The 22,244-nt window shown below is 40.7% G+C and overlaps 1 protein-coding gene across 4 annotated transcripts in view; it reads right to left on the bottom strand.

Annotated features, from left to right (window-relative positions):
- Positions 1 to 22,244, bottom strand: part of IQGAP2 (IQ motif containing GTPase activating protein 2) — a 294,952-nt gene that overhangs the window by 21,443 nt on the left and 251,265 nt on the right. For all 4 annotated transcript variants that reach the window (XM_049649666.1, XM_049649667.1, XM_049649668.1 and 1 more), the window contains 9 exons: positions 17,502 to 17,651; positions 14,589 to 14,752; positions 12,247 to 12,471; positions 10,651 to 10,791; positions 10,226 to 10,310; positions 9,547 to 9,779; positions 7,152 to 7,284; positions 3,863 to 3,965; positions 3,215 to 3,356 (listed from right to left, as the gene is read on the bottom strand). In XM_049649666.1, coding sequence (XP_049505623.1) covers positions 3,215 to 3,356; positions 3,863 to 3,965; positions 7,152 to 7,284; positions 9,547 to 9,779; positions 10,226 to 10,310; positions 10,651 to 10,791; positions 12,247 to 12,471; positions 14,589 to 14,752; positions 17,502 to 17,651 — 1,376 coding nt within the window. The remainder of the gene's footprint in view (positions 1 to 3,214; positions 3,357 to 3,862; positions 3,966 to 7,151; positions 7,285 to 9,546; positions 9,780 to 10,225; positions 10,311 to 10,650; positions 10,792 to 12,246; positions 12,472 to 14,588; positions 14,753 to 17,501; positions 17,652 to 22,244) is intronic.

Raw genomic sequence — 22,244 nt, 5'->3', positions numbered from 1 at the left:
GGAGGGGGGGGGGGGGGGGGGGAGGGAGGGGGGGGGGGGGGGGGAGGTAGGGAGGGAGGGAGAGATATGACTCTGGGATCATGACATGAGCTGAAACCAAGACTCAAGACAGATGCTCAACCAACTGAGCCACCCAGGTGCCCCAATGATTTCTCATTTCATGACACCAAAAGCACAAGCAACAACAAAAAATAAACTGTCCTTCATCAAGTTAAAAAACTTCTGTGCATAAAAGGACATTACCAAGAGCATAAAAAGGCAACCCATAGGAGTAAAAAATATGTGCAAGTCATAAATCTGGCAGGTGTCTACTCTCTAGAATATAGAAGGAGCTCTTAGAACTCTGCAACAAAAAAGACAAACCAAAAAACAGGCCCAAGACTTGAACAGACATTTCTACAAAGAAGGTACACAAATGGCTGACAAGGACAACTCAACATTATTTATCATCAGGGGAATGCAAATCAAAATCACAACGAGATCCTACTTCATATGCACTAGAATGGCTGTAACAACATAAAACAGAAAATAAGTGTCTGTGAAGATGTGGAAAAGTTCGAACCCTTATACCTTGGGGGTGGAAATACAAGACGGTAAAGCCACTATGAAAAAAAGTTTGGCAGTTTCTCAAAAAGCTAAACTTAGAATTACCTTATGACCCAGCAATTCCACTCCTAGGTCTATATCCAAAAGAAGTGAAAACAGGTGTTCAAATAAATACTTGTACACAAATGGTCACAGCGATACTATTCACAATAGTCAAAAGGTACAACCCAAATGTCCATGATCAATGTGCTGTATCCATACAAGGGAATGTTATTCGGCCAAAAACATTATGTGGGGTCAAAGAAGACAGATGCAAGAGATCACGTAGTGTATGATTCCAATTATATGAAATGTCTAGAAAAGACAAGTTCATAGAGACAGAAAGCACTAGGGATGCTGGAGCAGGGCCTACAGAGCCCTGAGGGTAGTGGGGGAATGACTGATTAATAGAAGTTCTGGAACTAGAAAGTTGTGATGGTTGTGTGACATTCTGAATGTACAAAATGGCACTCATTTGTATACTTTAAAAGGTTAAAATGGTAAATTTTATGTTACGTGTATTTTACAACAATAAGAAAAAAAAAAAAACACTGGTTCTACGTAGTATGGCGGTTAAAGGAGCAGACAGCATTTGCTTCCAGCACGTGCTGGGGAGCCGGGACAGGGCCATCCAAGGGCTGATGCAAGTAGGACAATGGACCAGGTTTCCCTAGCTAAGATATATGGTTGCCCAACATACCTGACTTTTATGGTTTTGCTTTTAAAATCAATTCCAAAATTTCGCAGACCCATCGACGCTCATTCAGAAACAAGTATAAATATATATAAATATATGATATTGAGAATATGTGGTATTTTACACTACCCACTTTGTGATTTCCATTCATTAACGCATTCAAGTGAGTTGAATGCATTTAGAAAATGATGTTCAACTAACAGACAAAACCAATTATGAAAACATTTCTTCCCATTACTTCTAAGGACAAAGCATATGAGATCACAGGATACTTGGCCTAATTTAATTTGCATGGCAGAACCACACAGTCTCTACATTTCCAGTTACCTTTATAATTGGCAATTTCTCAGAGGAACCCAGGGAACAGATTGCATAGTTTCCCCCATCTCTGTTGCCCTGCCCTGTGTTGTCTCTTTGCAAATTCAATATGAGTTGGTAATCAGCAGTCTAAGGAAGTACCTTCAACTCTTAAGAGGCCAAGATTGTGTAAGAGTTCTGCAGCTTGGCCTCTGTCCTGCCATTGAGCTGTACTCTCCACCCTCAGACTTTAGACCCCTGGGAAGCAGGGACTGCTAATGGCTTCTTACTGCTGTCTCCCCAGCGTGAAGCCAGGGCCACGGATACAGAACGGGTCCTCAAAAGATCTGCTACATGAATGCATGAAGCCTTAGATGATCTGAGGACAAAATAATCAAGCCTAATTAGAAGAAGCACACATTGCAGCACAGGACAATGAACAAGTCCTCCTCCCCCCCCTCCCCCCACCATTTTTATGGATGAGTGTGAATATCTGGGAAAAAATTAACTGGAAATGAGCGCTGTTTGAATCATGTCAGCGGCAGAACAGAAAGCTCTTGTTACAAATGAAAACCATGTCAGAACTCTGGACGTGTAACTTGGAAGTAATGTGTCAAGTATTATTTAAATACATAAGTATTCCACTTTGGTCACCGTTTTCTACGTCCATTCTCCACCTCACTCCAACACATCACTCATAGAATATGCGTCCTTTTGTTTACATAAGTTCTTTTTTTTTTTTTTTTTAACGTTTATTTATTTGAGACAGAGAGAGACAGAGCATGAATGGGGGAGGGGCAGAGAGAGAGGGAGACACAGAATCGGAAGCAGGCTCTGAGCTGTCAGCCCAGAGCCCGACGCGGGGCTCAAACTCACGGACCATGAGATCGTGACCTGAGCTGAAGTCGGACGCTTAACCGACTGAGCCACCCGGGCGCCCCTGTTTACATAAGTTCTTAAAAGCCATATTGGTTGCTGAGCAAGCATTTTGGTTTATGGTGTTTTGATTTACGGTGATGTACCTCATTCTTTCTCATTCTTTATGTAAAGGACTGGTGTGGGATATCTAAGAAGGCTTGATGGAACCAATGCGGTAGAAATTAAAAGTGTGGATGCTTCATTTGAAATCTTTGGGCAGGAAGTAGGGTGTAAGTCAAAGCTGGTAAACATATCCAGGCTTAGTTTAATAGGAAACCAAGTTAATAAATCAAATGACAGTGGGATATCTTACCATGTGTGTGCCTTTTCTGTAGATATTTTATGCCAGACATTAAATTTGGTTTAAGGCACTTCCTTGCCAATCTTTTCACCACTCTGAAACACTTATTTCCCTTCAGTTACCTAAGGATTTTTACAGGCAGAATCAATCACTTTGTTTCTTAAAAGAAAGAAATAAAACTGCTCCATGGCAAACAAACAAACAAAAAATAGCCTTTATAAACTATCATAAACTAAATTACAAATTGTATTTTGTTCCCTTTTAAATGTACTGTATTATCCTTTGGTGTGATGTTTGATGAATAATGTATTTTAATATTCAGACATACTAAAATGATTTGGGGATTCAGTCTATTTCAACTTGCATAGTTGAAGATGCATAATCGGAGACATGTGCCCGCTAAGCCCCAAACTTACTTTATCATGAGGCTCTGGCCATCAACAGCTTCACCGTCCCCTATGTTGTACTTGCTTGTCAAATAAAGGGAGATCTCAATCTTTGAGAGTTGGCTTAGTGTATTTGCCTTGTTGGGGTCATTGGGGTCAACTGCTCCTTCCCCTGTAGAAAGAAAACATTGTTACTCTTACCATTTGCTCATTGTGATGGTGGCGTCAGCAACCCAAGATAAAGGTTTACAGGAAAGGCTCAGTTGTACAGGAGATAATGGTCTTCATAAAAAAAAAAATTCTAATATACAGCGAGAGGCTTTTATTTTTTTTGAAGTTTCTTTTTAAAATTCATTTTGATAGAGAGAGAGTGAGCGAGCAAGCGAGCATGGTGAGGGCAGGGGTTGGAGAGAGGCAGACAGAGAGAAGAGAGAGAGAATCCCAAGCAGGCTCTGTGCTGTTAGCACAGAGCCTGATGCAGGGCTCGATCTCACAAACTGTGAGATCACAACCTGATCCGAAATCAAGAGTTAGACGCTTCACTGAATGAGCCACCCAGGCGCCCCTGTAGTTATCTTTTTAAATAAAGTTGAATATTAAGATTTTTTTTGATCTAGACTAGGAAAACTAAACAACTAAATGTCAACCACAGGATAAGCAGAAGGAAGAAGCTCTTACCAAGAAAAGATTCCACACTAGGAACCTCTCCCAGCAATTCCAACAATTCATTCAGCAAGTCCTGTTTATCAGGAGCAATTGCATCCTGGTGTTCCAGCAGGAGCTAAAGCAATAAAGCAATAAACACACACACACACACACACACAAATAAAAGTAAATTCTTAAGTGCTACCATTTTTACATCAAGTTCCCTTTCCAGTTTTCCAAGATAATTTTCTTCTCATATTGTTTTAATCTTATTTTTACTTTTTCAAAGTAAGCTTTATGCCCAACGTGGGCCACAACCTCATGACCTTGAGATCAAGAGTCGTGTGCTCTCCTGAATGAGCCAAGCAGGGACCCCTATCATTTGAATCTTAATTACAAGTCAGACATTTATTTATTTTTTTAATTTTTTAATGTTTATTTATCTTTGAGAGACAGATAAGAGCACAAGCGGGGGAGGGGCAGGGAGAGAGGGAGACACAGAATCCGAAGCAGGCTTCAGACGGGGGGCTCGAACCCACGAACCGTGAGATCATGCCCTAAGCTGAAGTCGGATGCTTAACCGAATGAGCCACACAGGTGCCCCACAAGTCTGACATTTATTCAAATCAGAGACCTCAGGGAGGTGACACAGTTTTTAATTTTATCTCAAAGGGACGTGCCTATTCCACACGAAGAAACTGTAGCTTAGTGAAAGGTGTTCACAAACCATCTTTTAGCAAGATTATGTGAAGTGTGCCAAGGAACAGCCTTCTACTTCTACTTCGACCCCTGTGCTCCAGTCCGCCTTTATAGGAAAGGTCAAAGTTGGGGAGGAAAAAGCCTAAAATGAGGCAGAAGTCCCTTGGCTAACACTGGTAACAAACCGGAAAGGCATTTCCTTATCTCTTCAGGGAAAAATTATGCAGTAATCAAACACTATGGATATTAAAAAAAATCACCACTATTAGCTATTTTAATCTGCCTGGCATTGAAGATCTTTCAAGGGTAGGGATGGCAGAAATGACCATACGGTTCCTTGGCCTGAGGCCCAGATGTGTTTCCTCAGGTACCTAATCCCCACAAGGATCAAAGGCAAGCGAAGACATTACACAAGTAATAGAGGTGATATAATGTCACAGTAAAATCTGGAAGGGTAGCATATCTATTTTTTTGGGGGAAAGTAAGTTAGAGACAGAACAAAGTAAGATGGATACATTTATGTCCTTGTTCTCTGAGGGGATAGGACAGCTGACGTGGCTGCTTTCTCTGGAGAGTGAAAATTTAGGCACCTAGCTTCTACCCTTTAGGCTGGTAATTACAGAACATGCACATTTCTCAAAAATGTCTTTTTAAAGAGTGTTTGGAGGTTCTACGTGTTCCTTAGAGGACAAGTGGCAAGCATGTGCCCACAGGCTGGGCCAAGTGAACTGCTGTTATGCCTGGTTGTGGACACCTCTTCATTTCAGACAGACAGTCAACAGACAGTTTTTCTCTGCAATTACTTTCCTCCCACGTTATTACATCTGCTTCCAATCTAACTGTGAGGAAAATCCAGACTGGTCACAAACTGTATTTCCCAGGATTGGATTCTGTTTTAAATTTTTGCTAACAGAAAAAAACAGACCATGTCTCCTTAAAGAGTAACAATGTAAATTAATACAGTAACATTTTTTCCTCTGCTATGCCTGGGAAAGAATGTCTCATTCTAAAAGAGAACTCCCCACCGCTTTATGGGCATGAGGATACTGCCCTCAGCAAATGCGTAGCCAGCATGCGGACATTTTTTGGAGATGGATTATCTACCATAAAAAGAGACAACAGACTCGTTGCTCAAACAGGAATGAGACCACTTGATCATTAGAAAATTACCATTACAAATGTTGCGCTGCTTGCACACGTTTTGTGATTTCCAGGGTTTATACAGAGAGCAAAGAAGTATAGCCTCTCATTTAATCAGCCAACTCACTCCTTCAGCTGGTCATTCAGACCTGCCTTAGTTTAGGATCACTCAAAACACTTATGGAAATTCTCTGTTCCAGCGGTAAAACAGGGAAATAGAAAGGAGATCCAGTCTTTCTTCCAAGCCTGTACTCAGGATTTTGTTTCTGGGAAGAGCTTAATAATAAAGCCTGAAATTTTAAGCAGCCCACCTTGCCACTTGTTAGTGTACCTAGGACCTTTCAGATCTGTGTATCTGTTATGCTTTCCTCCTAGGTGTGGGTACAATCCACACTGGGGGTATCCTTAACCAGGCTTCTTCATCTCCAGTATGTATCTGCAGAACTTGGGTTCTTGTTAGAATGCCCGTTCTGGGGGCACTTGGCTGGCTCAGTCGGTAAAGCACATGAATCTTGATCCTGGGGTTGTGGATTCAAGTCCCACACTGGGTGTAGGGATTACTTAAAAACAAAATCTCTTAAAAAAAAGAATGTAGGTCTGGGGTACATTGATAACAAGTTCTCAAGACTTTGGAGTAGCAAGGTCCAAAGCTATTTTAAAAACATTCTCCTTTAGGATAAAAGGAAATATGTACCAAATGATCTAAAAACATAACAAAACAAAACAAAAGAAACCTCTCAATGCTTGGCCTTTTTATTTCAAACGACTGAGAGGCCATCGAAGGCTTCCCATGCTGAACTAAAGGCCCTGACCCAACAGATGCCTAATGCTCCTTTTATGGCTGATTGCAATAATGTTTGCACGCCATCTGGATGGAGACATTATGACATAGCAGAGACTATGAAACTGCCTGTGAGAAATGGGGTTTTCCAGAACAAAAGAAATGATTCTTCGCAGGTGGCTAATGTTGGGTGCGGTGTCTCCTCTTGCCTAATCTCAAGCAGCCTGCTTATTTGACCTCTCTATACGTCCACCACTAGAGAGAATATTGTCATTGTCCCAGAATTTTACTGGAAAAGCTGGGAAGATTCTTGAAAGGGAGAGAGAAATCGTGTGGGGGGTCCAGGCAGTGTATCCCTGGTGGGTGGGGGACTATTAGGGCCTGTCCCTGCTCAGGGCTTAATCTTCACATTTACAATGGATTAAGTAAGAAGTAAACTTTCCTTGTTTGGGTGAAGGAGTTTTATTATGCACAAGAGGGAATAAACATACCATGTAAAAAGTAAACGTAACTTGTTTAGGAAAAGGAGTTGTATCCATGTACAAATGTCAGGGAATAAATAACCAAAGGTTTCTTAGTATTCAGAGTATAAGTATTACTAGCACATGCTTACAGTTAAGTCTGGTAAAAACCAAGCATTTTCAAGATAATGGCGTCTGAACCGTGGGTCTACTGCTAAGACCCTTCTCCAACCCCACTTACAGAATGTGTGCTGATGATTTCTTCAACTGAAATATAAATGACTGGTTTGCTGACTGTCACCACATCTGTGTATTTATCCATATTAAATGTTTCTTCTGGCTCAGGGACATTACAGGCTTCTTTGAAATATTTCCTAACAAAAAAAAAAAAAAACAAATTCTTAAGACAGGGTGCAAATTTCTGAGGTAAACCCACACTGAGGAACTCATGAATTAGGATTAGGGCTTTGTTCTCCCAAACTGTGGTTGCGTGAGGATTTCTTATAGTATCTTCCAGACTGGCGCCTAGCTATGGAAGCTGAGTCCATGTTTCTGGACGTCGGACCCAGCTCTTCAGACAGGAACTCAGAGAGAAAGAGAGTCCCGGTTCTATTAGTGACTCAGGGTAAGCCAATTATGGGGCAGGTTATTTAAAAAAATGTTATTTTGAAAGTGGGGCCCCTGAAATTTAAACACAAAAGTCGAGACTGATAATCTTTGATCTAAGAATCAAGTCTTTCTAGAGAAAATAATCTGAAAAGCAATTCATCAAATGTGCTACTTTACATAGCACAAACTCCTGGGACTAATAATCCTTCAGAGCTTCTGTTGCCAACCTGACAGAAATTCGAGTTAAGCCTACTCCACTCCCTGTTGATCCAAACAACGGTTGCTGGCCAAGGGAAAGACTGTTAAGGCTAGACACACAAATACGTACAAGGGTCCCATTCCTCCAGTAGTCAGAGTCTAACAAGTCTGCTCTTTCAACAATAGCAAATTTACATCAAGAAAGCCAGGTGCTCTGATCATGGTTTAGGAATGATCCTTTGTACAGGTAGAGAAGGTATTTTCGTCTATAATGTAGTAAATTTTCGTACGTCTGAAATTATCCTTGGTTTATCTCCTGAGGTACCCAAGGCTTATATACCAGAAAAGACCTCTACCTTCTCAGCCCAAGGCTGAAGAGGCTAAATGGCAAACAGCCATGTTGGCGGGGGGGGGAAGAACATGTTTCCAGGTGACAGTTGGTCTTTCTACGCTTTGACATTGACACCTTTAACAGGTTGCTGAGCAACACATAGGATAAATACAAGTGTTAGAGGAAAAAGTATGAATTTTAAGGAAGTGAGGGGGGACTTTGGTTTGCTTTATTTTTGAAGAGCTGGAACCATAGATGTTTGATAACAATAATCTGAGAAGAAAGGAAGTAAAGGGAAGCTGTAATAGCAGATAAGGATATGCAACAAATAGTACTTTATTCATCCGTGAGAAGAACTAAAATTAACAGCTTGAGAAATCAAAACTTCCTGTAGTAAGAGGATTTGGAGGGAGTTTTCTCACAAGAGGTCACAATTCTTTTTCTCTGTTTTTTTTTTTTAATGTTTATTTATTTTTGTGAGAGAAAGAACATGAGCGGGGAAGGGGCAGAGACAGAGGGAGACACAGACTCCAACGCAGGCTCCAGGTTCCGAGTTGTCAGTACAGAGCCTGACTTGGGGCTTGAACTCACAAACCGTGAAATCATGACCTGAGCCAAAGTCGGATGCTTAACCAACTGAGCCACCCAGGCACCCAAGAGGCCACAATTCTAAAGAGAGAACAGTGATCATGAACTACCTGTGAGTAGATAAATCACTAATCCAGAGGAAACTGAGGAATGGGAAATGAATTTTCCAAGTAAGGAGTCAAAGAGTCCATATTTGTGTCTTATTTCTATGACCTACTACCAATCAAATGGCAACAAGAGAAAAAACAAATGCCAAGTTGAACATGCTTCCTCGGAGAGCTCAGGGTGAGTACATCTTCCCACCAGACTCACTCCTAAAATGTTCCCACGGAAAGATTAGGGATATAATTTGGAAATGCATATCAAGTCAATGACATTAAGTCTTACACTGCTAAGAGAGGTTTGAGAATAGGACATATTCATATACAATCCACAAGAAATATAAAAGCTGGATTTTCCTAGCTTTTTGAAAACCAAATACTCCATTTCCTACTAAAGTGTTTGATGCAGATAAGCAGGTTCTTTCTCACTGGACACATTCCTTAAAACAAACAAAAAACTCAAAAACTATCTTCTTAAGTTCAATGAAGAAGACATCAGCCATTCTGACTTTTATTCTAAGTACTATCAGCCTGCAGCATACCAGGAGAAATAAACATTTCGTTTTGTCCACAGCAGAAATCAAACATCTGGGGATGACTCAGTATGGCAGGGGAACTGGGTACAGGGGTGGGATGGGGAGCCCCAGACATAAGTACCCCTCCTCTTTCCCCACAGGGCCAACCAGAAAAAATGCACGCCACCACCTGAGGCTCCCGTCCCTCACCCCAACTCCAGTTCTGTGTACAGAACACACATTATTCTTGTTCATCATCTTCCAAGTTTCTCCACAGGCCATGAGCCCTCTCACCTGAACTCATGATAGGTCTCTGATAAATAATTGTTCATAGATGAGAGATGCTCATTTTCTCCTTCAAACAGCTTATTGGAGGCTGCATGCTGAAGAACCTTGGCCACCGATCCCAAATTTCTCCTTTGGTCGGAAGTTATCTGACCTCCGGCTGTCATGTCAATGATATCAAAGCCGTCAGGAGCTACGATAGCTGGGTTCATGTACCGATAGTACAGGAGGTTTCCAACAATCTGGGGTAATGCAGAGGAAAAGACTATTTTTAAGAGAAAAAACTCAAGAGCTTTAGATTCCTTTAAGTTGAAGTCAGTATTTACTGACGATTCCCAAGAAAGATTATTTTCTGATCTGAATCTTATAAAGGAGTTAGGTAAAGGGAGTGAACAGAATCACCCATTACTGGTATAGTTAACAAAATTATTTTTGGTGAGAAATAGAATTGATTAGACCATATTGCCCCAAAGTGCTCTAAATGCAGAATGTCAATAATGTGTAAGATCTCCAAAGTAAACTCAGGATAATCAATAATCTTGACAGTCATTAAAAACAGAAGACCTGTAACTTTTTACACACACAGGTATACAGGAGATAAAAAAAAAAATCTCACAAAATGGTATGCTGGTAATTTTGGCTGACACCCCCAGGGGAGGCTAGGGTGAGATGACCCTTGAAAATCTACCTTTAATAGTTCATCTTCTGTGGCGTCAGGAAATTTCTCATGGATCGAATTCTTCAGTACTTTGGCTATATACCTCAATCCATAACTACATGTAAAACAGATGACAAAAGAAAATAATGGAAAAAAGGCTAAGTGAGGAAGAAATACATAGCAGTTGTTCCTGTCAACTAAAGCTGAGCAGTGGTCTTAAAAAATTAAACATAAAATGAGATGGTAACAGAATCACAGGACCTTCACCGATGATAGTAACTGAGTGTCCCCTCTTTAGAGAACAGTTGTGCATTTAAAATGCAAACACAAGCGATCTTTTAAAGTAGTCAAACAGTATCAGGGAACACTCCTCTCTTTACTGCCATGATTTCTTTTACATAGCATTTCAAGAACTTTCAGTGAAGAATGTTCACGTTGCTACATGTACAACTTACGGTAGTAAATCTCGGGAAGAAATGATAGATTTCAGGACTTTGTCCGTGACCCTTCTCAGGTTCTCAATGGATGCCTCCAGTTTATTTTTCACTTCTGGGTATGTCAGAGCTTGTTCTGTGGTCACATCATAAGGCAGCTTGCTGAAAACACAACAAGGGCCTTCAATTAATTGGGGCCTTGGAATAAGCATTTGTGTCCTTGCCAAGCTGTTTCTACAATCAAGCTTTGTACAGTGAAGTGGACTCCACCCACACAGGGGAGGCCCTACGTGCCCAGACAGTCCCTCTGTCACTAGTGGATCAGGGGGACTTCAGGCTCCCTCTTGGGGCTCTTCTGGCAAAATAACGGGCGACTCAAATGATATAAACCTAACTTTCTATCTCTTCAATGACAAAAAAGCAGTATGTTCCTTACAGAAAAAAAAATGCATATAGGCAAACAACAATACCAACCTAGAGACAACCATTTTTCACATCTTGATGCATAGCTTTCTAGGTACTACTGTATAATTCTGGGTATGTGGGCCTTCCATACGCCTGGATATAAGGGAGTTGGTGCCTAGGCACATCCCACACAGATCCTATTTGTGTGTGTGTGTGTGTGTGTGTGTGTGTGTGTGTGTGTACATACACACGTATATATATTTTATAGAAAGTGGGTTATTTTACCCACCTGCAACTGAAAACTATACAAGCATTTTTCCATACCAATAAAAATATATCATTATTCCAAACAGTTATTAGTCTACTATGTGTTATACAAACATTTATTTAACAAATTCCTCAAAGCTAAATATTTTGACTTTCCCCAACTTTTTGCTGTTACAGACAGTGCGTGAGAACCATCCATGTAATTCTCTGTGCGTATCTGAACTATTGCACAAGGCATCCTTTTGCAGAAAATAAAAAGCCGGGATTGCTTAGATCTACAAACTACCACCCAGAATAAGCCCATTCCACCTGGCTTATTAATGCTTACGCAGGCAAGCCACTCACTTGGGAGTTGTGAAACAGTGCATATCATCAGGTGAGGAGGTGTGCCATTTCTAGGTCTAGGTTTAGAAACACACGACGAAGAACCAAGGCAGAGAATTACAGAAATTGTGGCTTTGGGGCTCAACTGGTACTGAAATGTGAAAATACCATGCAAAACCAAGATGAGTCCAAGAATGTGGCCTGCATGGATATGTTAAAGGGAGCAACATCTTGAATTGAAAACTGACTCTGGATAGTAAATTTTGTTTTTTTTTTAAACTTTTTTAAAAAAGCTTTTATTTATTTTGAGAGAAAGAGCATGAGCAGTGGCTGGGGACTGCGGGGAGGAGGGGTGGAGGGCGGCAGAGAGAGAGAGAGAAAGAGAGAGAGAATCCAAAGCAGGCTCTGCACTGTGAGCATAGAGCCTGATGTGGGGCTCAAACCCATGAACTGTGGGATCATGACCTAAGCCGGAACCAAGAGCTGGACACTTAACCGACTGAGCCACCCAGGTGCCCCTAAATTTTGTTCTTTTAACAGAGTTTAAGAGTATATATAATAACCATGTAAAAATGGTGATAAAACACAACTGCAAAACCAACATCTTCCGGCCTCAGTTACCTGGCTTCTCCAGTCTGTGTTTCTAGTTGGTTCACCCAAGCCTTGTACACCTCTACGGGGTTTGTGTTGATGGTCAGGGACTTGTCATCGAGGATCTCTTTCACTACGGGAGCCAGGAGCTGGCGCAGGGTGTTCTGTCCACGGGCCCCCCTGTTGAAGCTCACAACCATCTTGATGACGGTGGGGTTCCCAGTCACTATGTCCTGTACCTGATCCACCTTTGACCTAAAACAAGCCCAGACAAAAACAAGTGGTTTGCCTCTATGTACAGAGTTTTCAACAGTGTATGGTCCCTTTGGCAAGCAAGGACTTGCTCCATGAAAATCAAAGATGGTGTGGTTTAAAAGGAAGCAATCATTTCTGACACGTGTGTTCCTTATTTGAGGAACTCAAGCACTTAAAACCTAAGCGCTCAGCCTCAATTTCAGTCTAGAAGGCAGGAAGGAAATGAAAGCGGACCAACACTAAGAAGAATACAGGGTACCACTGTGCAAGTATTATGTCCCGTCTAATTACCAAATTTCAAGAACAACTTTCTTGACTCAATGAACTAACTCCGCTTCTTCGAATCCCAAAGTGACTGCGGGGCAGCTTCTGGCTGAGACTGTCACATGGCTGAGAGAGCTTTTCTCGACTGCTGACTGCCAACTCCCGCGAGCCTCCCTCCTCCTCCTCCCTTTCACCTCTGTGCAACCTCTGACGCTCCCGCACGACCACTGGCCCCCTCTGTACCCCCATTTCCTTTACAGTCTCAAAGAGCTGCATTCCGTTTCTTACCTTACTCAGTCATTCCCTCTTTTTCCTTTGCTGCTCCGCTTCCCACGTTTTAACTGTTCCCACTCATGTCTTTCTCCATGATCTATCATCAGACCTCACTCATACGTGCAACTTCAATTACCATCTCTTTGGAAATTGTCCTCTGAGCCCAGTGAGTAATCCACTTCTCCTTCCTGGGAGTTGGGTCTTCAATTTCCAGTTTTCTGCTGAGCATTTTCACCCATAAATTCTATACCTGTAGCTCATATTGCTCTAACACTCCCAACTACATCTTTTTCCTTCTGACTCCCCCATTTTTCTGACCTGGGCAGCTATAATCTATTCTATTCATACACAGCAGCAGAACAATTCTTCTAAAAACCCGAAGCGGCTGGTCAATCCCCCACTCAAAGGCCTTTCACACCTTCACAGGAAGTAAACAGTGCCTTGCACTCAGGCCTCTACTCAGCGACTCCCATGATCTGGCCCAACCTATCCTTTTAGCTCCACCTCCCAGTCATCTGGGTTAAATCGCATCTTGGCTAGATTGATCCTATCGGCTTTCTTGGACTTTGGCCAGTGCTGTTTCTGTCAGCGGTATGCCTTATTTCCTTTTTCCACTTTTTCTTATAAAAAACTATAGATATACTTCAAGGATTTGGATCAATGACTTCCTCTTCCACAAAATCTTTATTGAGTGACCTGATTTAACTGGAGCTTTCCTTATGTATGTATGTATATATTTATTACTTCTTAATTTGAGGACCGATGACACACAATGTTAGTTTCAGGTATACAACTTCGTGTTCTGACAAGTTTATGTTATGCTAGGTTTACCACAAGCGTAGCAGCCATCTGTCCTGTTACATCACTATTACAATACCATTTGTAACTGGAACTTTTCTTTCCATCCCTCTGATCTGTTACACGATATGGATCATTCATTAGTACTTATTTATTTCAGGGCACACATTCCCATATATTTCTCATGTTGGTTCACAGATACCCTGAGGGCAGAGGTTCCTAGCTAATATGCTTCAGAGATCTGTAGGAAATAGTATAGCTTAAGGTATTAAGAAGCCAGGAAGGCAGTTAAGGTTCCAGCTAGTTGCTAAGGGCATTTTCATTTTTTTTTTTTTTTTTTGCCCACTTAGTATAGATATCCACATTTTTTTCCTTACCTTAACTGAATCTGAAATCAGCGAAAAGCAGTTTAATTCCAGTAAGAGAAGTATAAAAAGAGTATTTGGCAGAGATTGTTACCCCCATCTGTTTATAACTTTATTACTCACAGAATTTTAATTAAGTTAAATTTTTTCTCACTGACTTTCAAAAAACTTTTGATTTTCAAGTTGTTGCATACTTGCAAAATCAAAAGTTAATTTAGCAGTAAAAAAAGGTATCACTGGTGGGAGAAAGCTGTACATGAATATATCTATAGTGATGTAGAAATTTCTTAAGGAATTTGATACACTTTAATATGTATGAGTCATTTCTGAGAATAATTTAAATATTATTTTAGCAAATAATGATAATCTAAAATGATCTATTCATTAATATCTTTACATATATATTTATATACCTACTTTATTTCTTCCTCCAGAGCTGTCTTAAAAAGTTTGAGGAGTAGATATTCTTCTCGCTGATTGGAAGCATAATTGTATAGTGTGAAAATAACAGTATCCATAAATTTAGTTGACTTGTTCTGTGGCATCTGGAAAATCAGCTTAGCCAGATATAAAGGATTGGTCTAAAAGAAAAGAGAGAAGACAGACAAAGTCCCCCCCCAAAACTGTATGTTAATATATTATTAAAGCAGAAAGGAGTACCCAATTCCCTGCCCTTCAGTAATTTAATATGCATAAAGCCTCTAGTGGAGTATCTGGCACAAAATAATACTTTAAAAGGTATCAGCTAATATCGATACCACAGGAAGTTATATTAGAAAGCTACGACAGGATTTATTTATTTAATTAAATACAATTGTGTGCACTTTATACTGTTAACCATTTCAAGTCACATATTAATATTTATTATAGAGACACAGAAGAGAGAGGGGATAGAAAACAGAATCTGGTATCCGAAGATACTGGCAATAATGAAACAAGGGCCCAGTGAAACAGACTATTCTAGAAAGACTGCTGAATGAATAGAAGGAAATACATCCCATATTCTGAGTCTAGAAAAAGGGTATGTTTACATGTAGAGACAGTGGGATGGTCATGATGTTTTCCAAGGAGAGAGAAGGTAGGAGTGAGGTAGGGAGGCTGAAGAGAAGGGTGAAGGTCAGGACAGTTGACAGATGAAAAGCAGAAGAAAGTGACGGGGGTAAAAAAGACACCTTAGAACTCAAGAATTAAAAAAAGAAAATTGATGTGGAGTTCTGAGGGCTCCGCTCAGGGTGGAGCTCCTGAGATACAGCACCAGACTTCGGGTTATATGGCTTTTCTCCAACAGCTACACCAGCCAGGTGGAAGTTAGAGGAGAAAAACTATTATTTAGGCAAGAGAGGAAAATATTCATGCAAAGAAAGTAAATATCCTACCCTTCACCTTCCTTCCGATGAGAAAAGAAACTTTTCCATACATGGAAACTCGTATTCACTTAATACACCCAAGCAGTTTTGCTTCAAAGTTTTTAAGAAAACACAAATTCTAGTTTACTTTACTACTAAATTTACTTTCAAGCTCAATAATTATTGGCTGAAATTTTCTGAAGCAGTAGCTGAGGACGTTTTTCTTTACAGTGCTGCATTGATTCTTTTCCCACACTAAGCATGGGATTATGAGAAAGGAAACTCACTCTAAAGCTAACGAATCCTGCTCCTCGTTCCTCCCAGATGACCTAAAAGTTTTACATTAAGGCTCATACTGAAGAGGCAAACTCAACAGTCTCTATATTAGCTGTCCTGTGCTTTGGCTAATAATTCTTGCCAAGGCAGTAACCCAAGGCCAAATCCAGACCACTTGCTTTTATATAGCTTCCTCAATGATCTTGCGCTAATGTCTCCAAAGGATAGAGAGGAAAAGTAAAGAAAAATACATGGTTTCAAGAGACACTTCCCTTTGTACAACTAAACTGGCATGCTCTGGGACTATCAGTTTTGGGTTGTTTGGGGAATCGAACTTGGTGGGAATATTCTCAATATGTTCCTGTGCTTTTTACCCTTTCTCTTAATGGGTCTCTACTTATGGAACAGGGTAAAAAATAGAAGTCTTAGGCCAATGACTACTTCCATTTTCCTTATGACACAAAATCTATCAAAATCTAACGTTACAAGCTGAATCCTAAAGAAGCCTCATACATTTGGGAGGTTCACGGATATCAAAAAGAATAAATGCCAAAGATTAAATTTCCAAGTGGTGCATGACTAGACTTCTAATTTAGGTAGACAAAAACCCTTCCTTTCTGGGATGGTTGCTGGTGTTAATTAAGCAATGGATTCCTGGAACAATACTGTTTTAACATTTTCTGTATGCTGCCACATTGTGGCCATCTGTGGCACTACACTTGCTTTACAATCTATTATTCCAGGTAGACTTCTCAACTCTGCTAAAGTTAACATAACTTCTTTCCTTGGGGCAAACCACACTTCATTCATGGTTTGAGTAATGTGTTCTCTGTGTACCTCCTGCCAGAGCCATCCTCAGGCAAAGATTCAGGCACCTCCAGGCCTTGAGGGAATCACCATCACAAGCAGAAGCAGCCACACAAAGGGACACCGACTCAGACTCAGGCAAGTCGGGCTGATTGAACTTTTGGGGGAAAGGTTTCCTGCCCAAGGGGAGGCTTTGTTTATCACTAGCGCTTACTCAGTTTCCTTGGGACTAAGTGGATGAGCTAGTAGGGTAGATGAGGTGAATGAGGGATTAACCAAAACAATAACTGGTCCACCACAGTCCAACCACAAACAGCTCAACTGATTAGCTCTCACCTGCACCCTGGAAGCAGTTGAGAATTACGGTTCATTTAAATCAGAGTAATGGCATGAAAATAATGAAATAAAAAAGGTACCCTATTTCCCTAATCCAAATTCTCTGGCTCTTTTCTTGCATGAAGGGCAAGCTGGTACAGGTCAAGATCCATTTTTCACATACTTTTTTTTCATGGCTGACAGCATCTACTTATGTTAGTATTAGGTGTATACTGTTTCTGAAGATAACTATAATATAATGTCACGAAAGCAGGGGCTCCAAAGTCAAACTGACTGGTTTCCAATACCCTTGCTTTACCCTCTGCCGGCTGTGTCTCAGTTTTCTCACACATAATAGGGGAATAACAATAATTACTATTTTCTGATGTTTCCCAGGGTTGTAGTAAGAATTACATGGGATAATGTATGCCAAACATCCCAGAATGACACGTGGTACTTAGGAGGCACTCAAAACGTGTCAGCTACCACAACTTTAGCACGGGGGAAATTGCACTGTAAACCATAAAACTTAGAGTGATCCAAAACATATCGATCCAAAACTTAGAGTAAAAGCAAATGTTCTCACCTGTAAAAGATAAAACAGCTGCTGATACGTTTCTAGTGTTTTTCTCCTCTCCTTACTTAAACTTTTAATTCCCTGGCTGTCAGTGTTATTCAGTATTTGCATTTCTCCATGTTTTTTCTTATTCAGCTTTGTTCTGTGTGAAATTACATCCTGGAAAAAAAAATTATGAAAGGACTACTTTTTACTATGGTATTCTTTATCTCCTTCCTTCATACACATCCTGAAACACATAGTTGGAAAGATTGATTTTTCCACATTTCATTCGTGAAGAAACAAAGGATTGAGAATGTTAAGGAAATCCAGCTCACAGGTGAGTTTGGCTTTTACAATATTTGTTCTCCAAAGCTGCACTTATTTGCTTTTAAGATGTAATATAGGCATCAATACATTTCATTAAGGAGAGAATGGTCTTTCCAACAAAGGATTCTGGGATAACTGGACATTCACATTTAAAAGAAAGAAGTCAGACCCCTACCTCACACCATAAACAAAATTAACTCACAAGACATCAAAGAACTAAATGCAGCAGCTAAAACTATTTGAAAGAAAACCTAGGCATAAATCTTTGTTCCCCCTGGATCAGGCAATGGTTTCTTAGTTAGGATACCAAAAGTACTAGTGACAAAAGAAAAAAGAGATAAATTGGAGTTCATGAAAAGTAAAACCTTTATGCTTCAAAGGACACTATTAATACAAAGACAACCCACAGAAGGGGAGAAAATATTTGCAAATTATGCATCGAAAAAGGGATACAAAGAACTCTTGCATCTCAAAAAAAACCCCCAAAAAAACCCAGCCCAATCAAAAATGGGCAAAAGATTTGAATAGACATTTTCTCAATTCATACCTTGTTGGTAGGAATGTAAACTATAGCCACTTAGAAAACATTTTGGCAGTTTTTTGAGAGTAAACACAGAATTACCATATGACGCAGCAATTCCACTCTTAGGGGTATATCCAAGAGAACAGAAAACATACGTTCACACAAAAACATGTATATGAATGCTCAATTATTATAATACCCCTTAAGGGGAAATAACTCAAATGTTCCTTAACTGATGAATGGATAGACAAAATGTGGTAGAGCCATACAACGGAATTTTATTTGTCAATAAAATGGAACGAAGTACTGATTCATGCTAAAACATGGGTGAACCTTAAAAACACTATATCAAGTCAAAGAAGTAGGTCACAATAGACCAGATATTGTGTGATTCTATTCATATGAAATATCAACAACACGCCAATCTATTGAGATAGAAAATAGATTAACGGTTGCTCTGCTATAGGAGAGAATAGGTAATAACCATTAATGAATACAGGTGTAATTTTTTTTTTTTTTGTAACTGAAATGATATTCACATATGATAAAATGCACACACTATCTGAGAACATTTTCTCTGGGGTTTCTCTTTGGGGTGAATGTTTTAGAATTATGGAAATTATGGTTGCACAATTTTTTGAATATACTAAACACCATTAAAGTGTACACTTTGAAAGAATGAATTAGATCTAAAACTATAAAAGCACTTGCAAGAAAATACGCGAGGCAGAGATTAGAGATAGAAGTGAGAGGAATCCCCTAAATCTTTAACAAAGTTTTTGTCAATCGTGCTCCTTTAACCATTTACAGAGAATCTTGGAAAAGGGATGACTGCAAATATCATCAAGAGGTCCCTTCAGGCTATTGTGTCCCTTTCAGATGTTTCAAGAGACAGGAACAAGAGTAGAACTTTTAGAAAAGGGTCTGTCACACATTTTTACAGGGATCCACAGCAAAAAATACAACTTACATCTTTCGCTGGGAAACACACAGTCACGTGCACACACACACGCACTACAAAATACTTAGCCATACTACTGGGATACACTCTGGTACCTTCAATTTGCTTTTATTCTATTCTTTTTTAAGGAATGCTGATGTGACTCACTAAATTGATTTCATGACCCAGCAAGGGCACATGACTCACATGAACGCCACTGCTCTAGAATGCCTCCTCTGCCACGTAACAATGGGTCACTGTTCCATAGAACAGGTGGCAATAAAGCTGTTTTTCCTAACTGTTCTTCCATCTGCTTCCCCGAGCTCTTAGCCCAGCCACCATGTGAGGAGCTGATCTGCGGCCAGCATTAGGATGCTTGACCACTGTTCCTGAGGGGGCACTCTGGGAATTTCAGGCAATAAAAAGCTTTGCTGTGCATGTTCTGCTGGTCATCTAGCATCCCTGGCCTCTGTCCACCAAATACCAGTAGGGACCCTAGTCATTTTCACAGTCAAAAATGTGCCTGCCACCATTTCCAATTGGCCCTGGGGGTGAGAACCACTGTCAGCTTTTGCGTACAGGCTCTAAATCTGCTTACCTCCTAGCACCCCATTCTCCCACCCCGTTCTCCCTGGTTCAGTCACACATAGGAAAAAGCCCTTGGAGCTCTGAGATAAATAAGATGGTTCTATATGGTTATATCCACTGCCCTCCAGGTCTGTGGTTTTATTCTTTGCCATTCTCAGCTTAGGGAAAACCTGGACTTCATCACTTAACATCTGTCTTCTTAATTGCTCATATGCAGAATGAGGGGGATTTGATTTGCATTTCCATGAAATTTTTTAGAAAGGCAACATTTTCACCTTCATTTCACAGACATATAAAATACTTCAGGATTAAAAAGGAAGTGTGCTTAGCACCACATGGAGGTTAAGAGGAAGTCTAGGCAGGCAGCTGCCTGACATCCTTATTGACAGCAAGTCTTAAAACATCACCAGAAGAAGTCTGGTTTAGAGTTTCAGACAACCCAGCTCTCTTGTCTTCAAGTAACTGGTGAGGTATAGGCCATTGAATTCCCTCAAATACATGGAATAAACATATGATCTTGGTTTTAAATACATGGCAGAAAAAAAAAAAACAACTTGCTATTTAACTCCTCCTCCAATTATCGTCCACTGAGGTAGCTCTGGAAACTGAAGACTTCTTGTATGTTCTGATCCCAGAGCCCATCTTTACATCTTGGTTTTTGACGTACACACAAGAGGAGAGTGGGCGTGGCAAGCAAGCTCCTGGGCTTCTAGAACTAAATTGCTCTGCATTAGAAATAGAGACCTCTGGCGAGGACAGGACAGGGAGAGTCATCTGGGATGGGAAGCAGGAGCATCAGAGGCTGAGTCCTGAAGGGGAAGGGTGAGGGAGTTAGTGGCTGTGCGGATAGAACAGTATCGGCTGCAGGTCCAAGCGCAGCACCGGCAGTAAGCCCTTCTTTCTTCATTCTTTCCGGGGAAACTATGCCTTGCTCAACACGGCTCTTGTGGCAAGACAAGTTTTCTTTGGGAAGGTTGAAGAAGGGGCCGAAGGCCAACCCAGAGAGGGGTTCCAAACAGAGTCATATGCTTTTCATTAATAGAAATTTAATGTCCTCTATTCTTACCAATAAATACCGAACATTTGAAGAATCATGGTTTGAAGGAGCAACAGTATTTAATAACTTGTTCATGACATTCTCTTATTTTCATATTGCCACCATTTTGTCCCTTCCCCTAATAACAGATACCTGCATGCAGGTTATATGCGGTAATATGAAAAGTTTTATGGAAGTTACAGACTAGTCCAAGGTTTGGGGTTTTGGAGACACGAAAACAGGGGTATCTGCGAAGCCTAGTAAGCTTTGCGACCTTGTGCAGGTTAACCTCTCTAAGCCTGTTTCCTAGGTCTATAACATGGGCTTAATAATAGCAGTGTGAGCTGCTGTCAAGATTAAAAACAATATACGGGAAACATTTAGCACATTTTCAGTGAAGAAAACAAGGTTCAGAGAGGTTAAGAAACATGCCCATGGAAACCTGCTAATATACACAGTGAAATGGTGTAATGAAGCGGTAAAATTAGTCTTCACCTGGGTTCCAGGCAGCCCTGGCCTTCAAGTCTTTTATGATACACCACATTCATCAATGGGAATTTCAGGGATTCAAGATGACTTTTACTTTTGGGGCACCTGGGTGGCTCGGTCATTTAAGTGTCGGACTCCGGCTCAGGTCATGATCTCATGGCTGGTGAGTTTGAGCCCCATGTCGGGCTCTGGGCTGACAGCTCAGAGCCCGGAGCCTGCTTCGGATTCTGTGTCTCCCTCTCTCTCTGACCCTCCCCCACTGGCGTTCGGTCTCGCTCTCAAAAATAAACAAACATTAAAAAACTACTTGTAATTTCTATCCAGATTTTCTCTCAGAGTAGTTTGAGTTTACACCCTTCTTCCTATGTCTCTAAGAAACTTCTACCCCAGTTGTTCTGTTTCCATCTACAAGCCAATGTTTTTGCCTAAAACCAATGTTAGCCACTTCACTCATCCACTGACTTTCTGTGATTTCTAGCAGGAATGCCAATTTTATTTATTATAAAATTTTATTTTATTTTTTTTTAAGTTTATTTATTCTGAGAGAAAGAGAGAAAGGGAGTGCGTGCTCGAGCATAGGAGGGGGAGAGAAGGAGAATCCAAAGCAGGCTCCACACTGTCGGTGCTGAACTCACTGAACTGTGAGACCATAACCTGAGCTGAAACCAAGAGTCAGACGCTTAACTGTCTGAGCCACCAGGCACCAATTATTTTTTATTTTAGAGAGAGAGAGACAGAGAGAGAGAGAGCAAGAGAGCGAGCACGCGCTGGGGAGAGGGGTGGAAGGAGGCAGAATTTTTTTTGTTTTGAGAGAGAGAGGGAGGGCACAAATGAGCGAGGGGCAGAGAGAGAGAGAGAGAAAATCTC

This window comes from Panthera uncia (assembly GCF_023721935.1).
Source record: "Panthera uncia isolate 11264 chromosome A1 unlocalized genomic scaffold, Puncia_PCG_1.0 HiC_scaffold_17, whole genome shotgun sequence".
Taxonomy (NCBI): Eukaryota; Metazoa; Chordata; class Mammalia; order Carnivora; family Felidae; genus Panthera; species Panthera uncia.
This window is presented reverse-complemented; position numbering and strand designations above follow the sequence as displayed.